General features: G+C 33.5%; 1 protein-coding gene across 2 annotated transcripts in view; it reads left to right on the top strand.

Moving 5' to 3' along the window:
* Positions 1 to 19,688, top strand: part of LOC142323611 (transmembrane protein 60) — a 34,204-nt gene extending 14,516 nt beyond the window's left edge. For both annotated transcript variants that reach the window (XR_012756134.1, XM_075363460.1), the window contains one exon: positions 17,153 to 19,688. Coding sequence is in view for 1 of the 2 variants with exons in the window: in XM_075363460.1 (XP_075219575.1) it covers positions 17,153 to 17,156 (4 nt within the window). In the remaining variant the exon portion in view is untranslated. The remainder of the gene's footprint in view (positions 1 to 17,152) is intronic.
* Positions 19,689 to 20,541: the final 853 nt, after the last annotated feature.

Raw genomic sequence — 20,541 nt, 5'->3', positions numbered from 1 at the left:
CAACAGATATCCAAACTGATGTGACAAGGGTCTTAGACAACATCCCAGAAGAAGAAATCCAGAAATGTTACCAGCAGTGGCAGAAGCATTGGAGTAAGTGGGTACAAGCAGAAGGGAACTACTTTGAAGGAGATTACACTACAGCTGACTAAAAATGTAAGTAAAATATTTTATCACATCAGTCTCATTACTTTATTGTTGCACCCCACACACATATATATAATATAATCTCATGAATGAAGGTGCTTCTTAAAATGAGGAATAAAATAATTGAAAAAATATTGTTAAAATGAGATTCACCACAGACAGACAAGGATGGACAAATTTTGGTACAACATTTGAAATTCTTTTTGATGTTTGAAATAGGTATGTGAGTAATGATGTAATGTTCTCAGTGTGTTAGACAAACTGTCCTTAGAAATATATTTTAGATCATGCTTTGATGTAAATTGTGCCTTAAATTGCTACAGTTTAAAAGTTTATAATCTTATTCTGTATCTAATTTTATGAGAAGGAAATTAAATAAAAATTATATTTTCTAAAAAAAAGAAGTTTTTTGATCTTTAAACATGGTATATTAACATATTTTTATGCAACAACATATACAGAATATAATTTCTGTGATATATAGTGGTCCAAGTTACAGGTGTTTTGATCTATATTGCAAAAGTTTATTAGAATTTGTTTAATTGAGTTTGATATGCATAAGGAAATATGATTAAAATTGAAAAAAAGAAATTTAGTGTTTATTGGTGAATCATATACATATTTCCTAGAGTTGACTGTTGGTGAAGTTGTTGATAAGCACATTTCCAGAGTACATTATATAGAACATCCATCCAACTGATGCTTACCTATAACATATCTTAAATATCACAGCATAAATTTGCAGCATTTTCACTAATAAAACAGGATTATCCATTTTTAAATGCCAGTGTGAATCAAATGTTCAGCAAGTCTATGTTTTAAGTTGAAAGTGTATATTACACAATGCACAGCAGTTAATTTTTCTTGCCTCTGAGTATGTATTGGTGTTGATACGCAGTGTAATGGGAGTGTATAGGATGGGGAGGGGAGTAAATTATTATGTGGTATAAAGCAATATCTCTTGGAATCAGAAAATTTACATTCTCTGCTGCCTGCAGAAAGACACACATTCACATACTCAGGTGAGTGCATGTATGTGTTTTACCCTGCTCTGGTGCTGCAACATTGTAGTTCCATCACCCTTGTCTAAAGTATCCCTTCTAATCTGCACAAAAACTACATTTACAAAACTTAAATTTACTGTACTTAAAATAGTTTTTTTTTTTTAATATTTTTAATTTCTGTTAGATCTATCTCTCAGTGACACCATTGCTACATTTTGGCATTTTGGTTTCAGAGGTTACTGTTAGCAGTTGTATTAATTTAGGAAGTTATTTCTTTACTATATGGTTGAAAAATATATTAGATTTAAATTATACATAGAAAGAGAGTCAGGTTATGAATGAATGAATAAACCTTTACTTCCCTTGAATAAAGTATGATATATAAAAGAATTACAATATATAATTTGGAAACATAATACCTGCAAAGGATAACCTGTTTGTAGGTATGAACTACTTTATCTGTCATGTAGTAACTAAAAGTTCCTGCATAAGTAAATAAAAGTTCTTACAAACAAAAACTTAATTGTTAAAAATTGAGATCAATTAAAATTTAAACTTATCGTAGAAAGATGATGAAAGAATGAAAAAAATTTGAACATAGTAATACTATAACATATGAACACTTGCATCCATGCATTAAAATTCAAGATTCTAGGTTTAATTATATCAAGAGGATACAAGAATATGAAAATGATGTTATGTTATACGATGATGAAAATAATATTTATATTGTTGTACACTTTCATGCTTAGTATATTGTATAAACTGGAGTAAAATGAGTATTGTTATATCTTTTTTGTTGTTAATTATTTTTTTTTAACAATATAAAAATACAAAATAATGCTAAATAATATTAGTATTAAAATTATGACTATAACTATAAATTTACAATAGGATGGCAAAAATGTGTGTAGAATAGTGGTTCATACACATTATTTGTCATTCCACTCATCTATTTCTTTAAGGGTTTTTTTTTCACTCTGCTATATATAAATTTAGCAGGAGTAAGATTTATTACTTTAGCAGAAATATACATGAAATATCTTCTGCAGACTGATAGATCATTTCAGGGCGTTATAAAGGTGATACTAGATGATCTCAGATTGTGTGATGAATCACTGGTATTAAAGAGGTTTATATTTTTGTTAATATATAAAACAATGATTTGATGAATATTGATATGCATATTGATTTGCATGAATTATGTTGAGTTTACTTAAATATTTTGTCACTTGTGATTTGAAAATTTTTTCCATAACTTTAGATAGACCATTTAACAAGCTTATTGAACTGTAATTTGTGGGAATACAACGATCTCCTGACTTGAAGAGTGGGATAATATTAGCAATTTGAAATTTATTTGGTAAACACCCTATGGCAAAACATTTATTTATTAATTATTTAATAGGATATTAAGTGTGTTTTTAAAACTATCAATACCAGTAGCTGAATTATTTTTGAGAAGAGTAATTATATTAATAATTTGTTTTCATTTGTTGGATACAGAAAAAAAAACTGTGAGTTGTCATATCCACATCTAGTTGATGATTGTCATGCATAACAGACATATTTGCATTTAACAACTTTTCCGCATATTCCTTATCTACTTGAACAAAATGGACACTTAAAATTTCAGGATCTATTTCTGAAATAATTTTTTTTTAATATTTAATTGCTCTTTTATATAGTCCTACATCTTTTCACAGTTTCCCTTAGATTGTAAAATTTTACTTTTATAATAGTTGTGTTTACATTTTTTAATGAGTTCACCTAAAAGATATCTTTATTTTTTATATTTACATTCTAAATTGGCATTGAAAGGTTCTTTGAGGAAAGTTTTGTATAATTTATCACGATTTCTTACAGACGTGACTAAGCCCCAATAGTTATTCAGCTTTTTTAAGGTCTATATTTGTATGCTACATGTTTTTTATGTGTTAAATTTTTTATGTGATCGGTCAGTTTATTCAAAAAAAGAATTTAGCATATCATCATCATCATCGTCTATGCATGACCCAACAACATCTCCTATTTTTCTATTTTAAGATTTTGCTAACATATCATAATCTCTCTCTTCATTAAATGACTGCTCTTTAGTACTGTTATTTACCTTATTTTCCATTCTGAGGTGGAGGGCAGTGCAAAAATGATCAGAGATCTTAGTTTTAAGAATTGATCTGATAATATTTTCAGAATAAAAATTAGTATTCTTTAGGATTACTATACCAAAATATTCATAAACTTCATTCATATTTCCATTTAAGTGGATGTTATATCTCCAATTAAGACAATATTATCACAGTCCCTAAACCTATGTAAACACTCACCGAAACTGTTAAGGAATGTATCCACAACTGCAGATGGTGATCTATAAACAGCAATGAGAGTAATCTTGTGGATTCTCAGTACTCAAAATTATTGAATTTACTTCGAGTAATTCAAAATTGATTCTTTTAACCTTCAGTTTTTCATTGAAAAACACACAAATACCATTTCATTTGTTATAGATACCAGGCTCATCATACACCAAGTATCTGTTTAGATTATAGTTAAGTTGGTCATGATCAGTTACCCAAGTTTCTGTTAAAATTATTTTATTGCAGTTTCGAAGTACATAAGCAAATTCATCAGATTCATCTGCTGCATATGTTCATTTGCAATATATTAAAGAATTTTCCAACATTATTAGAATAATTTTTCAGAGTAAAGCTAAAGATATCATCGACCTCAATTGCATCATAAATTCATAAGAAATTTAATTATCAAAATTTTTTATAAGAACCATAATAATAAAAGTAAAGAGAAAGAAAGAAAAATCAAAATAAAATAATCTAGTATATGAAATCAAGAAACAACCACGCAGATGTCTCTGTCTTGTTCATGAAGCACGTATCATTATTATAGTAAAAAAAAATATTGCATTAATAATAACAAAGATTAAAACTGTTACACCATTACTACTATCACTATATATTCTACTTCATAATTTTAAGTAACTCTGATAAAGAATTAGCTAACCTAATGGTTCAGATAAGGAGTATATTAGTTATTACTGAAATCACTGAAACTAGCCAGTCTAAACAATTATGACTAATGGTAATAATACAAAAAACACTACACACAATCCATCACTTACGCAACCAACAAAAACCTGCAAATCTTCTTTTCTCAGGAGCTGATGCTGACTGTCTAATTAACATCTTCCCATCTCGCACCCAGACGAATGCCAGTCTATTCTTCACCTTGAGATCCCTTGCTGCTCCTAAGGCAGTTTTGTAATAAGGAGATAGATGTTCGTAAATGTGAATGATATTATCCTTCAGTCCTGGGCTGATTTCCATTGTTTTTACCCCATTTTTCTTCTTCGTGGCCAAGGTCCATGAATTTGTAACTTTTCTAGAGATAAAAGTTGACGATAAGAGAACTTGAATCCTTAGCATTTGGCTTCCTGTGCAGAGCAGACACTTCTTCATTTTTCAACTCTATTTGAATGGTATGAGCAACAGATTCCAAGATTTTGTGTAAGTCCTTGCCCTTGGTCTCTGGAATGCCAGATATTTCGATGTTATTTATTCTCATTTGTTGCTGTAGGTAATGTAATTCTTGTTGCAATTGTGACAAGTCTTGAGTTAATTTTGTATTCTTTTCTTCCAATTCATTATATTTTTAGCAACATCATTATTTTCAATGGATAATTTTTTTTACTTGCATTTTGTTTGTTTCTTCAGAGATTTTGTTCAGTGTTTTGATTTGGGCAGAGATATCTTCGAGTTTTCTGTTGAATAAAGAAGTAAGCTCATGCAAATTGGAAAGCGAAATCAAAATTTTAATAAAACCTAAATCCTGATTATTGAAATGACGTTCAGATACAATAAGACACTCACACTTCCACACCGATTTATTTTTGGCATTCTTCCTTTTGAATTTTTCCATAGTTTCAAGTCTTGTACAAGAAGCTTGGAATGAATTCTTTCATTCATTATACTTAGCTTCATTTTTGTTGTGAAATACCACTTTACATTTAACACACGACATATTTAGGTGGCAAAGATATCAATGACAATTACAAAATAAATAACAGTAAATTTTTTTAGCATGTATGTTTGTAGTTAAGAGACACACAAGTACTACCAGAACATAACAGGAGAGTCATGCACTAGAACAAGCAAACAAAACACATGCCGTCTCCATTGACTGCTTATCAGTGACAGTTATGCTTTAAACAAACAAGATCAACATTTTTTGAATAATGCCCTAAATAACATTTTTCTGACTACAAATGATTAGTTTAGCCAGTACTACATGGGAAAACTACACTGCTAGTGAGTGAGTGTCAGGTGTGAGGAAGTCACAAGAAAAATTGAACATTTTAAAAAAAATTGTTCTCTTAATCTTCCTCACTGCTGATCATAGATAACAACATTACACAATTTTTTACACATGTTACTCATCTAATACATACTAAAGTTAGTGATACTATAATGAAGAACTCAACTCATTTAAACATCTAACACTGTTAGTGTGCTAAAATTCAATGTAGCGATTCAACAAATTATTTATAGAATAAATTGTAACTATTTAACTTTAAATGTGGATAAAACTGTTGTAATATTTTTCTTAGGTAGACTGTTAGTTTTAATGATAATATTTCTATTACCTCTAGTGCAAAATTTGTGGGTGTTTATTTGGATGAAAACTCTCATGGATGATCAAACTGATTTCATTTGGAACAAAATTAAACAATATTGTTTTGCTTTGAAGTGTTTTAATAAAATGCTAAGATTGTCATTATTATTAAACATTTATTATGCCTAAATTTATTCCCACAGTTTGATATATCATTTCTTGGGCCTTCCTTGTATCTTGAAATTTTCAAAATACAAAACTGGCTATTATTTTTTGGTCATAAATATGAATTATGTAGAACAGTATTTATCAAATATTAATCTTTTGTTATTTATTGTGCATCTTATTCATTCATATATTTAGTTTACTGTTACTTCATGGATTTATATTTAATTTCAGTGTATGAATATGCAACCTTTACAAAAAAAAAAAAAAAAAAAAAAAAAAAAAAAAAAAAAAAAAAAAAACCAATAGTCACTTATACTTAAATAATAACAATATTCACCTCTATCAGATCAGTGTAATCATTTTCATGTACTCAATATGATACTTCTTTGGCTTACAAGAAGGGTCTTGTTATGTTTTTGTAGCCATTTCTAATAATACATTTTGAATATCTTAAAGATATTCAAATCAATTCGTTTGAAATAAAATAAAAAAGATTTTCTTTTACAAAAGCAGTAAAACTCTTTTGAATTGCAGGTTCTGGTTTTTTTATCTATGTAGTAGCATACATACATAATTATTTCTGATGTAATCATATATTATGTACCAGTCAGATATTTTATTCTGTGACTGCACTCTTAAAGTATAGCAATTAGCAATGTGTATTAAAATATAGAAGGAAAAGAAAAAACTTATGTATGTAAAGAAAATACAATAGTCATTTCAAAAGTTGTCCACTAGATAAAGAAACAGATATTTCAGATAGTTTTTTTATGTATTTTTCAATATAATCACCTTGGAATTCAGTACATTAAGATCAATGACCTTCAGACTTTTTAATATCTTCAGCATAATGCGATTTGTAAAATAAGTTTTGCAAAAAAAGTTGTTGTCTCTAGGCTTGACCTCATAATTTGAAGTGATTCTTTGTCCTGAGCCATTTCTTCAGTTTTGGGAAGAGGAAGTAATTACTGGGAGCAAAATACAGTGAATACAGTGCATGGGGAAGCAATTCGAAGTGTTTTTTTATCAATACTCATAAAAAGATTTAATTCTTTTCCTCAACATAAATATTTCTTTTTTTAGACTACCGATCAGTAAATTCCTATGACCATAAAAAATAATGAATCATCTTTTTGTTTAATTGTGATATTCATTTTTGTTTTGCTATCTTACTGGAACAATAAGTAATACTAACAGAAGATAATGTAAGATACATAATAAAAGATTCTGTCAAAAAGTTTTAAATCAAAATAAGTTCATTCAGGCTGATAACTAATAGCCCACCAGACTGGTCTAGCGGTTAACTCGTCATTGCAAATCAGCTGATTTTGAAGTTGAGATTTTTAATGTTCAAATCCTAGTAAAGGCAGTTACTTTTATACGGATTTGAATACTAGATCGTGAATACTGGTGTTCTTTGGTGGTTGGGTTTCAATTAACCACACATCTCAGGAATGGTCGACCTGAGACTGTACAAGACTACACTTCATTTACATTTACATATACTTCATTTACATATCATCCACATTCATCCTATGAAGTAATACCATATGGTGGTTCTGGAGGCTAAACAGAAAAACAGAGGCTGGTAACTAATAGAAAGTGATAACATGGGATGAAAAATGGGGGGATTTAAGTAGATTGTAAATTCTGATTCTGGTTAATTTTTATTACTATTTAAAATGATGCTATCTAGCAGTGGGTTTAATCTAGTCCAGATGTCTGGTTTGATATATATCACTGTTGGTGAATAATTTTAGTGTGCATGCTGTGTCGGTAGAGTTGATAAAGTAACACTGTATGTAATTGTACATTTGTGTAATTTACTGTGTAGTACGTAATGTTTTTTACTGTTAATATTTTTTAATTGTATGAGAATGTATAAAGATTTTACAATTTATTCTGTTGCAATCATAATTATACAAGTAATTTTGCAATTTTTTTATTATAAAATTGTATAAAAAATAGAGTATTTATATTCGATGTATAAATTACTTTTTAATCGATTCATATTATTAATTATTATACGTAATTTTCAATAACAATATTCACTCATAAATCTTTTTTTGGTAATCTGTTCTCAGATTACCAAAATTCCATTTGATTTCCTCAAGTGCTTGTGGCTATTCTGCCATCTTTAGGAGGAATTTATAATTAAAATATATAAAAAATGTAAAATTCACATAATAAAATTAAATACATATCAGATCATAACAATTGTGATACTCTTATAGAATGGATGTAGTTACTGTAACGTATGACTTCAACATTACAAAATGATGATCAACTGTTATGTATTTAATTTTATTATTTGAATTTTACATTTTTTATATATTTTAATTATAAATTCCTCCTGAAGATGGAAGAATAGTTGAAAGTGCTTGAGGAAATCAAATGGAATTTTGGTAAGCTGTTCTTAAAATTGTGTATAATAGTTATTTTACCTAACTGTGCCATGTTCGAAAAACTTATATTATTAAATTGTTTTAAATACCTCATATACTTGTTAAATAAAAAATTATTTCAAACACAACTTAATGTTTAGTTTCTCTTGTCCTGTTGTTATTGATCAATGATAGTTTAGTTTACACGTACTCTTTAATAAGATTAATTTGGTTTTTAATATCTAATTTTAACAAAAAATCATTAGCAATTGGTTTTCATACAATTTAGTGAACTGGTTAAATAGTGTGAAAGGGTGGGTGTTACATTTTGCTGAATTTTGTTGGTGATTTAAATTACCAGAAGCTGCTGTTATAGTAAAGTTTATGTAGTGATAACCTTGTATCTGTGCATGTTTCAGCGTTTATATGAAACTTTGATACGGTTCTTTGATGATAGAATTATAGCTCATGTATTTTGCTTACAGCTCTTTATTTTTTAATTGTAAAAAGTTGTATGGCTTAATTGTTACTGGTGTTTGTATAAATATAAATTTATAATATGTAGAGAGCTTTTTGATTTTCATAAAATTATAGATCTTTAGAATAACCTCATTTATATCATTTTAGAATATTTATTTTCTGAAACATCACTAAGAAGTCTTTATTATTATAAATAATAATAAGAAAGAAATGAGGAATTTCTTTCTACAGTTGTTGCAGCCATTTCTGGTCTCTGTGGTCTTCCTTTCCTTCTATTAGATTGCTATGTTCCCAAATTTGATCATCTTTCTCTAGACTGTTTTGAAAATGTGACGCCATTCTGCAAAAGTTGTTTTGTAAAGATATATTTTTCACCGACAAAGATGCAACCCTAATGGTATTCTTGACCCTTCTCCTGCTCATTCTATTTAGCAATGTCAGCCAGCAGCATCTTCATCAAAACATTGTTTCTGTAGTCATCAGTTTCTGTTTTCATCTGCTATTAAACACCCAATTTTTGACCCACTTTCTGCTAAAGTTTTTAAAATATGATGTTTATCCATGTTAAAAATTTTGTTATTTCACAGGGATGAATGTAACTTTTTTTGTAGTGCATGACTGCTTTTATTTTTATTCATAAGGTCCACTTCATCTCTCCTATCAGATGTTAAAGTCAGTCTCAAGTATTTAAATCCATCATTACGCTTAATAGTTCTCTGTGAGGTTTCCAAATCTCTTCTGCTTTCCTCTGCAACAAATACTGTGTCTTATCCATGTTGATTTTCAGTCTTCATTTCTTATACGCTACTATAAAGCTCTAAGTTATAAATTGTTCATCTTTGAATAACAATTGAAAAATAAATTTGTCTTTGATTAAAACTTTTATTCAACTACACTTATAGGATCTACTTATTGAGAGCTTTCCATAAATGAATTTTAAACTACGTCAGGAACACACAACAACCTAGTCTGGAACCTTTTTTTTCCACCCTCCACCCCTGGGCTGGACGTACAATTAAGTAAAGCTCAGCTCAAGGAAGTGTCCTTTTACTCTAAGGGAGTCTTCCCACCCACCGGCAGTAAAAACGGCAAGGCAGTTCAGCCCCTCTGGTCGGTCTTTTTATCTTTATCCTGCCTGCCTTATCTAGCCTGCCTCTAATCCCAGGGAGGGGGAACCAGGCCCGACTATGTCGTTACCCCCCCGTTTGGTACCGGCACACCTAAGCATACCAGCCCTCACGGATGGGGCTGTCCAACCTTCTCTACGCTTAAGTCCACGGCGTCTCCCTTCAGCGTCCTTAGCGCGTAACACCTTCATAGCGTACGTGTCGAAGGCCCCCCGGTTCTCTTCTGAGGACAGCATGAAGGGCACCGGGTTTTCGGGTATTAATCTGTCGATGTCTGCTTGAGTCCGACAAAGGTGCCATTGTGCACACATAAATTTGGTGTGCTCCGCTGTGTCCTCTCTGTCGCAAAACATGCAACACGGAGAGTCCCGTCTGCCAAAACGATTGAGGTAATGTTAAAACGTTCCATGACCGGAGAGCATTTGTGAAGTATAAAAATTTATATCACCATTTTTCCTTTTCGTCCACATGTCTAAGTCTGTGATTAATCTCCTTGTCCAGGCTTCATCATTTTCAGTCATCCATCTTTCACGTCATGTCTCCATTACATTAGCCTCGGGCTCACTCTTCCCCATACCATCGTAGCAAAGCTCTCGCATTCTAACTTGCAGGTGAATTGGCAAAGCTGACGCCAACACGCACACCGCACTGTATGACGTAGTTATATAACCCGCCGTAACACCCATCAACGTACGCCTCTGTAGACGCGCCCGGTTCATCATGACCCTCATTGCTCCACCACAAACCGAGGCGGCGTATAACAACACTAAAGTTAATCATTGTCACGATTAATCGGCGTTTGGAAGCCCTTGGAGCCAACTGAGTAGTGATCAACGCATTCCGTGATTTCAAGGTTTTATCGGTCCTTGAACAACTGTCTACTACGTGTTGACTAAATTTACATAATTTGTCGATCTGTACCCATAGGTACTTTATCGTGTCTCTCTTTTGTAGTGACTGTCCGCCTGACATGAGGTTTATTCTACTCATCGTTCTTCTGCCCGTTAGTGTAATGTATGCACATTTCTGTGGGGACAGCTCCAGTCCGTGTCCCCGCATCCAATCCCCGATCGCATTTAAGGCCGTGTCTCCCCTTTCTTCCAGTTCAGCCTCAGACCTGCAACTGACCAGAACGGCCAGGTCATCAGTGTACGCCACTGTTTCAGTTGCAGCTGGCAAAGGAAGCCGCAGGACGCCATCATAGACCAGGAGCCAAAGCAACGACCAGGACAGACCCCTGCGGCACGCCCCCGAAGATCTGAAATCGCAGCCTTCCGTTCTAAGTGTTAGCATCAACCCATCTGTCGGACAGACACTCAGAAATTTGTCTCCGGACGTACTGATCTCTTTCGTAGCCAGCGCTGCCATAATCGATTCCCATGTTATTGAACCAAATGCATTTTGTAAGTCCAACAGGATTAGCATCGGCATTCTTCTTATGCGCAAGGTGCCCTGTTCTCTAGAGCAGCCCAGTCTACTACCTTTCGTATAACTAGCCCCTTTAGCACTGCGGCTGGTATGCCGTCTGGGCCGGACTTTTTTTGTCCTTCAGCTTGAGGATGACCGCCGTCACCTCATCTTGCGTTAAGGGCTTTCTGTCTCACTCGTTGTATTCAGCAGTACCGTTATCTTCGCAAGGAAACAATCTAATCACTTGGCGTCTCCCTGTCTCCTCCGTGAGGATGGGGAGCCGCCTACCAAATCGGTTCACAGTTATCTGATAGGTCCGCCTCCACGGATCTGAATCGAACTCTCCGCAGAATGCTCTCCATTTATTTTTCTTAGACTGCTTGATTTCATAAATTAGTAAGCGTCGTGCATCTACATATCTTTGCGCAGCCTCTTCGTATGCATCCCCTCCTGCAACCCTTAACTTCTGTTTTCGGCGTCGTAGACTTTGAAGTTCACTTTGCATATGCGCTATTTGCTCAGTCCACAATATATCGGGTGAAACCTATTGCTACTCTTAGGAATCTTTGAAATCTCATGGATTATCAAATCGTGGAGAGACGACGGCGACAAATTTCTACCATCTCTGATCTGTCTGGCAACATTTTCGACGACAGTTGCAACTTCGTGTCAGTCTTGGAGGTTTCTGACTGGTTATCAAACGAAACGGCGGGTCTTAGATTTCTAACAGTGTGGCCAAGTGATGACTTGCCGTATCGTCCTGCAGGACTCTCCAGTTACACCTGGAGCGGTCCCATCGTCCATCCATTATGGTTAAATCCAGAATCAAGGTATGTCCCCTCGCCGTATAGGTAGGTGTGTGGTCATTTAAGCAGTAAAGACCATTCACTGTCATGATGTCTGAAAGAACCTCGCCGCGACGGTTTGTGCAAGAACTACCGGTGACAACAGCCTTACAATTCAAGTCGCCCATCAGGATGATCTTCCTGGGCGATCTGACAATGATATCATTGAGTCTATCCATAAATGCCTCAAACTCATGAAATTCGCATTTGTAGCTGACATAGGCTCCAATCAACAGTGAATCAGGTATTCCACTGCTATCAGACCTTCTTCTCTGTGGAATGGCTGCCCGCCCCACCGTCCACTAATATTCAGGATAGCGACGTCACCCGCAGCATCTGCACCATTCTCTTCTGGCAACTGTATATTGTTTAGGTTCGGTTGTTATGAGGCTGTCCACGCCAATACCCTTCACCAGTTCTCCCATAAGTCGTGAGAGAGAATACTTCTATTGGCATAGAGGGTCAACCTAATCATTTCTGGTTGAGCCGCACATCACGCTTCCGGTGCGGTGATCAACGCTATTGCAGTCAAAACATCTTTTTCCTTCTCGGTATTCCCTAATCTGGTGGCCTTTGCCACCACAGTTGTAGCACAGCTCCGTTCTGTTGGGAACCCGAGACTCAGCGCTCCTGTGCCCGGACCCCCAACATCTGTAACAGCGATTGGATTCTTCTCTAATATAAGCTCGGCAGTGAACCCACCCTACTGCTATCCTCTTCTCTATGAGTTTATTTGTTGCCCTGTGTGTCATGATGACCGTCACGTTCTGTGTATCGTCGTACCTCTCCTTATTCACGATATTTTGACTCCCAACAACGCCAGCAATTGCCTCGTTTATCTCCTGCTCTGATGTGTTCAGTTCTACGTCTCTGACATGGACAACCGCTCTCCTGTCGCCTCTAGTGCGCATGTCCACCTGCAGCACCGCCGCTTTATCTCGGAGAGCTGCAGTAAACTTTTCCGTATTCTGCGAACCCTTGATCCTGATTTGGAGCTCTTCATTGCATCCCTTCCTTAAGGAAAGGACTTCCCCAGCCTCTTCCTTGGTTACGGATGTTTTCATCGTTTTTAATAGGTCCGCGTAGGACTTGCCTGATCTCTTACTACGACTACCCTGCTGTTTTCAGGCGGAGGGGTCTACCTTCGAGCCGAGGCTGACCTTGATCTTGAATGGCCGGATGTCTCAGCTGATCTTGAAATCACCACCGTCGCTGGTTCATCACTGTTCTTAGATAAATGCACTAACATCTTTCTAATAGCCGTACCAATGGTTCTCCGGGCAGAACAAACACCGGTAATACTGATCTCTTCATACATGTTTTAATGACCCCAGAATGGTGGTCGACGTCTCGCGGTCACCGCCTCCAGTACTGTAGTAGATTCTGAACTTGCTGTGGCGAGCTGACTCCGCATCTTCCCCTATGCAAGAGGAAACATCTCTGACAATGTCGCTGCTTTAAATCTTCGCGCCCTCGGGTTGTTAACGTCCACCCTCTGCTTGTTTACCAATTCAATAAAATGACACGAATCGCTGTCTTCGTCATCAAGAGATTTATTCTTTCTTACTCTGTTTAGTATCTCAGACGGCCACCTGCGTGGAAGTAAGTCAAGAAGTTCTTCATCGGTCACGTCTCGTCTCAAAATTTCCTTAACATCTGATTCTTTTTGCGGGTCCGTCTGGTTGGCTTGTGTGATCACGGTTAGTAGCGGGGACACCTCCGATAGTTGTTTTAGTCTGTTGTATGTTGCAGTCAACTCCTTCTCATGACTGGAAATATATTTCGCCAGTCCTGAACCATGATGCTGCTTCAAAGTCAAAGCAGCTAATCCCAATCGAGTCGTTAGCTTCTTCAAGCCCTTCACTGGCTCCTCCTCTTCGGAAGACACCTGCTGGATGCGTTTCTTTCCTTTAACGTCTGTAACCTTCCGTTGCGGGGCTTCACAAACTCGGGAATTACTTTGGTCGGTTTCTTCCTCCGTGGGAAGTGACTTGCGCCGCATCTTATATTTTTATCTCCTTTTGTGTCAAATTTCTCGTATTTTGACACCCCACAAGCCTAGGTTTGGGAGGTCAAAAACGGCGGGGTCGGGTTTTTTTTTGTAGGTGGGTAGGTAAAATGTATCTGCTTGAAATTTAGTTCAAACATTTTTGGGGAGGTCGAAAATGTATCCCCCAAAAAAGGATTCAAAAAATTTGAGTGGAAGGGGTTGAGGCGGTCCGGAAGGACCCGGGATGCAAAAATCCCGGGGGTTTTTGTGATCTGAAGGATAGAGGTGGAGAAATAGTGGAAAAGGTTGTTCCCCTTATAAAGCATGCGAGGACTAAGAATAATTCTCGCTTACCTCAGTGAAAATTGTTGAAAAATTTTCAAAGTCCTTATTTACTGCTATTATTAGTGATGTCACTGACTTGTAATTCCCTGTCTATTTGACTTAGAATATTTGTTTTCTAATCTCAATAACTTATACACTGGTTATGTGTGAACAACTAATGCAGTCACAAAAATCAAAATTATGGTACAATCCGTAATCCAAAAATCATGAAACTTCTTCCATAACCTTATCTCAATAAACGACACTATGTTTCCAGTTTAAAAACCACAAAAAACCAACCAATTAAGCCACTAGAGCGCAGAGCACAGACAAATACAACCTTTCGGTATGAGCTTCCTTACTTGACTCTAGTCTGGAACCCTTAGTAACAATAAAATCACCAGTTAGTGGCTTGTTTTTCCATCTTTAATCCTACTCTTGGAGCGTGGTACAAATTTTTTATAGGATTATATGAATATCCTCTATTCCACAATCTTCCATCGCTTCCCTAAAATGTTTAATCAGTATACTAACATATATGGCTTTTTAAATATCATATAGAGCCTCTATTATAAGCTAAGGTAATATCTACATGGTAATGACTAGGCCTAAAACTATATTATCCTGCAAGTCCCACATTCTGATCTTCAGTGTGTTATTTCAAGATACCTGCCCAGTCTTTCCGCTGAACATATGCTTATTACTTTGTAATCTGTGCTTAATTTCTGCAATCTGTGTTATCTTCCTTTTTCTAAATAGTACTTGTACTTACTTCCTTCCATTCCTATTGGACTTCCTTTTTCCCCAGTATTTGAAGTAAACAAACCTGGTCCTGGAAATACTTCCAGGACCAGATGACCTATTGTTTTTTAAACCCTTTGAAGCAGTGTAAACGAAATGCTGTATTTTGGTGGCAAGAGTATTTCAGGTATAACATGAATTTTTTTGAACATGTACCTTTGTTTATAAAATTTCACATTCCTAATGAATTTCCATACCTAACTGAAAATTTGACCTTACTATAGGTATGGCAACTATGCAAACTGTCTTTCTGTTATTAACTATGTGGTTGCTACTGATTAATTTATTTATAAACAAAATGTCTGTATCGATAAACTTTAAATGTACTGTTGAAAAATTATCTGTTATGATTCCAATTAAAAATTATCATCTTAATTATGTATAAAACCTGTCAGAATTGGTAAAGCTTTATGTTTAAAAAATTGTTCAGTGCTAACAGTCCAATCTAGAATCTTGTTGGACAGTTACAGAAACAGCGGATGGAATTAAAAAAAATATTACAGGGATTTAATAATGCTTTATCTACTTGGTTATTATGATTTGGAAAATGTCTAAAAGTTAGACAATTTGCAGTATGATCTCATGGCCTTGATTGACATAAATGATAACATCCCTTTGGTTTTTCTTTAGAGAAAGGATAAAGCATTACAATTAAATTTTCCAAAGATAGAAAGCTGGTATCTGGTGAACTTTGATGTTAGTAAGGGGTTTAGTCTAGAGTTTTGTGTATCCCTGACATTTTACATTTTATTTATGGAGGAAACAATTTTTTTGGGACAATTGAACAAATTTTTTTTTGGAAAAAGGATAAGAAAATTTCCGAAGCTTGAGTATTATTATAACTGTTCCAGTTTCTACTGAGCTGATACTGTGAATTGAATCTGGAATTTACTGCTCATTAGCCTGTAATTTTAATAATTTGAGTGTTTTAGATATCTTTGATAACTAACAAAAAATTCAGTTGTTTTAGTTTTTTGACCTTTTTTTAGTCTAGTTGTAACTGTTATATATTGATGGTGAAAAGTGAATTATTACATATAGTAATTAATGTATTCCATTTTTAGTTCATTGAGAGAAGTAACTGAATCATTGTTGGTAGATTATATTTACACTGTATGAAGAAAAGGGTACCTGACTTAACTCGACAGAGAGCTCAACTGTTATTTGGGATCCTTGTGGAAATTCCAAAAAAGGAAAAAGTCCTTAGATAAACTTACAAGTAGAGTAGGTATTCTTGCTAATAAAGCAGTTGCTTCACTAGCTATAGAGTGATACAATTTGTGGGTACACTGGAGTAGCTGACTTGATTCTCATGATGACTATCTGAAGATGTTGCCTCAAGGGTAAAGGTAATTGAGGATGTGAAGTGAGGGGGATGATCAACTCACACATGGACTGTTAGTCTCTTGGGATATTGTATTAGTTTACTGTTGTTATATTAAGAGAATGAACTCTGATTAAAAATGATATTTCTGAAAGAAGAAATTGAGTAATAAATTAATTATTCAGCCAGTCAGTCAAAGGGTTTTATAACTAATGCTACACTGCAAGTTCAGATGCGGACATGATTTATCATGAGAAATAGTATAAAGAATAGAGTTTTTCTGGGAGGCAGGAGACCTAAACAGACTGTTTCAAATGTATGTGATTGCTATTACTTTTAAATTTATATTCTTTTTATTGATTTTAATATTAAGTAATACAAAGTCTAAAAATAGATCAAGTTATATCATAACATACTTGTACATGCATATAACATAAGCATTACACTTTACTATATTGTAGCAAAGAAAAAATAAGTAACAACTAACAAAATTTAGATTAATGTTTTTTTTCTGTATTTCAGATGAAGAGCTATTGAATAAAAAAAGAAGTGACATTAAATAAAAGAAGACATGAACAGTTTTAAAAATGAAGATAAATATGAAGTGAGAAGTTTTATGAATTGTTAGTGTAAAAAATTGCTTAATAGTACAAATTATTGAATTGTTCTCTTAACCTTTTAACATCACAATGATCCGCGGTTGATTAGCGCTGCGCGAAAATATGTTGGTATCTGATTTCCTCCCTTCATAGTCTTATGCTACCTTCTTGTGAAAAAAAATTTCCACAAATTACAGTATGTTAAACAGATTTAACAGATTCTGACCAAAAAAAAACTGTTACGATTGGATAGTTTTTATGCCTGTAACAAAAAAAAAATTGAAACAGTACAAAAATTACGTTAATTTAATTGCAGAATTTTTTTCCGCATTTCTACCGCGTTTTTTATTAGCGGAATTTTTTTTTGTTTTGTGTTTATGAAACATAGTTTGCTGATTTTAAAAATAATATTTTCAAGCAAATTGGTTGAAAATTGGGCAAAATATGATGAAAAACCCGTGTCATAAATCACAGATTAGTAACATATGTTATATTAGTAACATATGAAATATTCTGGGTATGTCTTCTTTGACCAAAGAAAACTGTAAAAGTCCTAAGTAAAACTGTAGTCAGAAAAGTTTAAATGGATTGAAGATATGCAAAGAGAATAAATATTAAAGAAATGACTGATAAGTGTTGCTGAATTTTTAAAACAGTTTTCCTACATTTGCAAAGGGCTAATTTATTTTCTTATGTAAAGAAAAATGAAAAATATTCTAACTCAACTAAATTAGATTTACTGGAAAAATTATGTTCAAAAATTATTTATAAAATTTAAACTTAAATGGCCATTTCCATTATTAAACAATCATCATTAGACATTGAAGAAAAATTATGGTTAAGAAAATAAATAAATTAGAAAAGAAGATAAAATAATAATAATAGACAAATAAGTAGTACCTTCAAAATAGTATAAAACTATGGTACTACAAACTGATGTTTCATGCAATCTCAGCAGTGTAGATTTATTAAAAAAAACATATAAAACATTTAAACTTACAATTTAGACTACTCATCTTAATAAATTTCTTATATAGGTTGAGTAAATAAAATTTATCTCAAGAAAGATTAAAGACAGCATGGATGTTAAACTAAAAGAAGCAAATATCCCTGCCCATGGGATAACCGTTTAATGTTAGGATTGAGAAATTTTACAAAAGGTTTTTAATGAATTCAAAATTGAAAAAATCTGTTAGCTACTGGTCTGCTACTGTTGTTTAACCATAAAGTTTCTGTTTCACTAATAGTAAAGTTAGTTTCCCAATTATACGATCCCTGCTTATGTATCTATAACGAATAAATTAATTTTGTGACTAGTTTTAAGGCAATGCTGGATTATAACCTTTTTCTGGTCTTCTGTTTTAATATGAGCCACTTGCTCTTTTATTCTTATTTAAACCTTTTTTTTTATTTCTCACACATATCCTGAAGTACAATTATTGTGTTTATAAATCAATTTAATTGTAAATTATAATTTAAAATAAATGCCCATTCTTTCAAAGGGTTTGTTTTTATCTTTAGCACTTCTGAGAATACAGTACAGTTTGCTAGATGTAGCCATGATAATGTTAACCCACCAGGTTGGTCTAGTGGTGAACGTGTCTTCGCAAATCAGCTGATTTTGAAGTTGAGAGTTCCAACGTTCAAATTCTAGTAAAGGTAGCTACTTTTATATGGATTTGAATACTAGATCATGGATACCGCTGTTCTTTGGTGGTTGGGTTTCAATTAACCACACATCTCAGGAATGGTTGAACTGAGACTGTACAAGACTACACTTCATTTACACTCATACATATCCTCTAAAGTAATACCTGACAGTGATTTCTGGAAGCTAAAAAGCCATGATAATGTTGAAGTTATTTATTTAGAATTATTTTTAACTTTGTTGCTTGCTGTATGAAAAATACATTGTTATTAAACAATGGGACTTTATGGAAATTTTACTTGTATTAATCAGACAAAATTCACAGTCCTTATCAAAAGCTTTGGTGTAATAAACTGTAGTTGTTGAAAATAAAAAATCAAGAGTTCTAGTTTTTAAACAGTTCAATAAACTTTTTTATTTCCAAAATGAAGTTTTCAACTTGATTTTTTTTCTAAATAGCCCATAACAGAAAAATAGTTGCAACATTTCTCATAGAGGTAGTAGGAAAAATATTAAAATGTCTTTGAAATTAATCTTTTGTTCAAATAGTTCAAAATACTATCATTTGGGATGTTTTTAAATAGTTTTTTTAATTTGTTTAGACAGAATACCTTTTTATAGGACTAAATTTGTTCTTATTTTACTACTTTTTACTGATTTAAAAATTAGTAGAAATATTGTTTTTGGTAAAATAAATAAAATAAGGTTGTAAGGTAAAATAAAAGGTAAGGTTGTAAATATACTGTTTAACTTTATTGCTGGGTGGTTAGGTTTTAAGCTGTATGGAAATAAAGTTCAGCAACACCATTATCAGTTTATGTAATAACCTAAAAGAATGTTAGTGAAGTTTTCATGAGAAAATTGCATGAAAGTGAATAAAGTGTATTAATCTTCATTATAGTAAATTTTTTTCCCTTCAAGGTATAGCAACGTCCCTATATCTCCTCATCTTTGATCTGATTTTAAAAATTAGTAGAATCAGTCCCTCTTATACACAAGCTATTGTAAGAAACTCCATGATGATTAAATCATCCCTGAGGTATAAAACCAAATAAATTTCAACATGCCAGGTGTGTAAATATGAAACCAGAATTTGCCCATAGCTGGTCCTAGCTGTCAATGTTGTTACCATCAAACTGCATCATTGGAACCATTTTCTTTCTTTGACAGCGACAAAGATTTTTAACTCACAACAATACAACTTTCATACAAGAGCATAGTTTTATATTAGTGTTGAACATGTTGAGTTTTGTACCTACAAACTATGATTGGCAGACAGCATTGATTTTCTGTTACTATTTAAAGAAAACTGCTGCAGAATCGCATCGAGTGCTTGTCGAAGCTTACGGTGAGCATGCTCTTGGCAAATCACAGTGCTTTGAAACCACAATTTTGTAGTTCAAAAAATTCAAAAGGGGTGATTTTGATGTGAGAGACAAAGAATGTGGAAGACCACCGAAAAAGTTTGAAGAGAGTGAATTGCAAGCATTGTTGGATGAGGATGACGCTCAATTGCTACAACTTAGAGATCAATTAAATTTAACATGAGAAGCTGTCTGCATACGTTTGAAAGCCATGGTAAAAATCCAGAAGATGGGAAAATGGGTTCCACATGAACTGAATGAAAGACAGCAAGAAAACCAAAAAACCACTTGTGAAATGCT

This window comes from Lycorma delicatula, chromosome 4, assembly GCF_047948215.1.
Source record: "Lycorma delicatula isolate Av1 chromosome 4, ASM4794821v1, whole genome shotgun sequence".
In the NCBI taxonomy this organism is placed as follows: Eukaryota; Metazoa; Arthropoda; class Insecta; order Hemiptera; family Fulgoridae; genus Lycorma; species Lycorma delicatula.
Note: the sequence above shows the minus strand (reverse complement) of the source record. Positions and strands in the feature narration are given on the sequence as shown.